This window comes from Grammomys surdaster, unplaced genomic scaffold (genome assembly GCF_004785775.1).
Source record: "Grammomys surdaster isolate TR1022 unplaced genomic scaffold, NIH_TR_1.0 125793, whole genome shotgun sequence".
Lineage (NCBI taxonomy): Eukaryota > Metazoa > Chordata > Mammalia > Rodentia > Muridae > Grammomys > Grammomys surdaster.
Window position 1 is genome coordinate 428,107 of NW_021620624.1, and position 2,050 is coordinate 430,156.

Here is a 2,050-nt window from a genome sequence, read left to right on the forward strand (position 1 = left end):
ACTGTCACAGCTTGTGTGTGGCAGCTGAGAACAGCTGTGCTCTCCTGGTCTGTCAGCATCAGACCCTAGACTGGCAAAAGTAGTTCATTGAAAAGTGGTAAAGCCCATGATAACAAGCAAATTCGTTTTTAAACATGAAATTAAAGGCCAGTTCTTCATAGAAGAAAACTGAAAGGTGTTTGGTTTTTGTCTTTTCGGCATTTCATAGTTAAAATCCCTGTGTGGTCCCAGTGATAAGAATCCTGAGGTGTCCCAGGAGTACCCTTTCTGGACACATTGTTTCTGTTGAGCGCTGAATCTAGAGCTGTCTTTCAGCTCTCCTTTATTTTCAAATGTCTGGAAATTACAAGAAAGCTGCTTTTTTCCTTTACAATCATATGTTTCTGTCATTCATACTAAAGCTTCACAGACCCTCATAGTTAGCACCTTGCCTCAAGAAGTGGCTGATTGCCATGGCTGTCGTTGCTTTCTTTTCCTGTCTGGAGAACAATTTCTACTTGTTAAAAAACAAAAGCTGTGGAGCTGTTTGCAACATTGTAACCTCTGATCGATCAGCTCACCTCAGTGTTCAGTTTGTTTGGAGCTGGAGAGATGGCTTAGTGTTTAAAGTCCTTACTAGCTTTTAAGACACCCCCCCCCACACACACACACACATTAAATAGATAACTTGATCAGGTTACCTTTGCAATCTTAATTTATATGACGATGACATTTGTTGAAATAAGAAGCAGAGGTGTGCTGCTTTTTGACATTGTTATTGAAAACCAGCAACTCATAATATTTATATCAAATGAAGGTAAGTCGTTGGTTCTAGATGTTTTGTTTTCCTATTGGTGTTTGGAGTCTGGACCTTCCTCGTCACTGCTGAATGACTCTTTGACTATCAGTTCTGAGTAACTTCTAAGTTGTACTTTAGTGTGAATCGATTCAAGAGGGTTGCCTTCAGAGTCATAGCCAAACCAACTTGGAGGGTTGTCAGAGCTGTATTCCTGATGCTGGACTACAGAAGACATTTTCTGAGCCGCTGCCCTGCAATGACAGTGAGATGCAGATGTGATTGTTACAGTTTTCAAACTGGACTGAATTCGGAATTGAGAGCTATCACTAGTCACATTCAGTGCAGACCTTCACTTGCAATGAAGGAAAGTATGGGAACTGTGCTAATAATCAGGTTCCCCAGGCACAAGTATCTGTAGTTTAGCCAATTCAGGCCTTACCAAGCAGTTGAGGGCGAGGAATCTGCGTAGCCAAGGACCAGGAGCACGGAAGTCATCTCCCATGCTTTTTGAGTAAGGACTCAGCCTGATATGACTCCAGTTTTCTTTGATGAAGGAATAACCTAACCCACCTACTTTGTGAAGGCTGACATGTCAGAAAGGAGCTCTTGACAGACCCTTGTGGATGTGGGAATGGACTCCGGGGAGGTCTTTGAACTTTCTAAAACCCCAGTTAGTTTTGTCTCCATGATATATTTTTCTTGGGAGGTTGTGACTCAAAGATGTCCATGACCAAGTGATTAAAAATATTGTTAGTCTTTCTAAGGAAGAAATAAAAAAGCAACGAACACACACATACATACATGTGCACCAAACATACATATTTGTTCTTCCTTGATGAACAGAAATGCAGAAGTTCTCAACAGAATTACTTATAGTCAAATGCAGCACTAGATTAAAAAGATCATGTACTATAATCAAAGCTAAGGGTAGAAGGAGCATATCTCAACATAATAAGGACTATACGTGACAACCTACAGCAAACACACTGACTGGGAGAAGGCACTTCTCCTAAGATCAGAAATGAGACAAGAGTATACAATTTCCTCACTCTTATTCAATATCCTGTTTATATTCTTAGCCAAAGCAATAAGACAAGCAAAAGAGAAAAGGAATCCAAGGGAAAGAGCTCAAGTTATCTGTAGACAGTGTGATTATGCACTAAAGCACACTAAAGATGCTTCTCAAAAATCTCTCAAATCTGATAAACACTTTGAGTATTCAATTTTTAAAAAGCAGCATCCAAAACCCAGTGGCTTTTTTTTTTTTGCTAT

At 40.0% G+C, this 2,050-nt stretch overlaps 1 protein-coding gene across 2 annotated transcripts in view; it reads right to left on the bottom strand.

Annotated features, from left to right (window-relative positions):
* Positions 1-738: 738 nt before the first annotated feature.
* Positions 739-2,050, bottom strand: part of Fbxl13 (F-box and leucine rich repeat protein 13) — a 171,630-nt gene continuing 170,318 nt past the window's right edge. For both annotated transcript variants that reach the window (XM_028789166.1, XM_028789165.1), the window contains one exon: positions 739-1,029. In XM_028789166.1, coding sequence (XP_028644999.1) covers positions 828-1,029 — 202 coding nt within the window. In that variant the 3' untranslated portion in view covers positions 739-827. The remainder of the gene's footprint in view (positions 1,030-2,050) is intronic.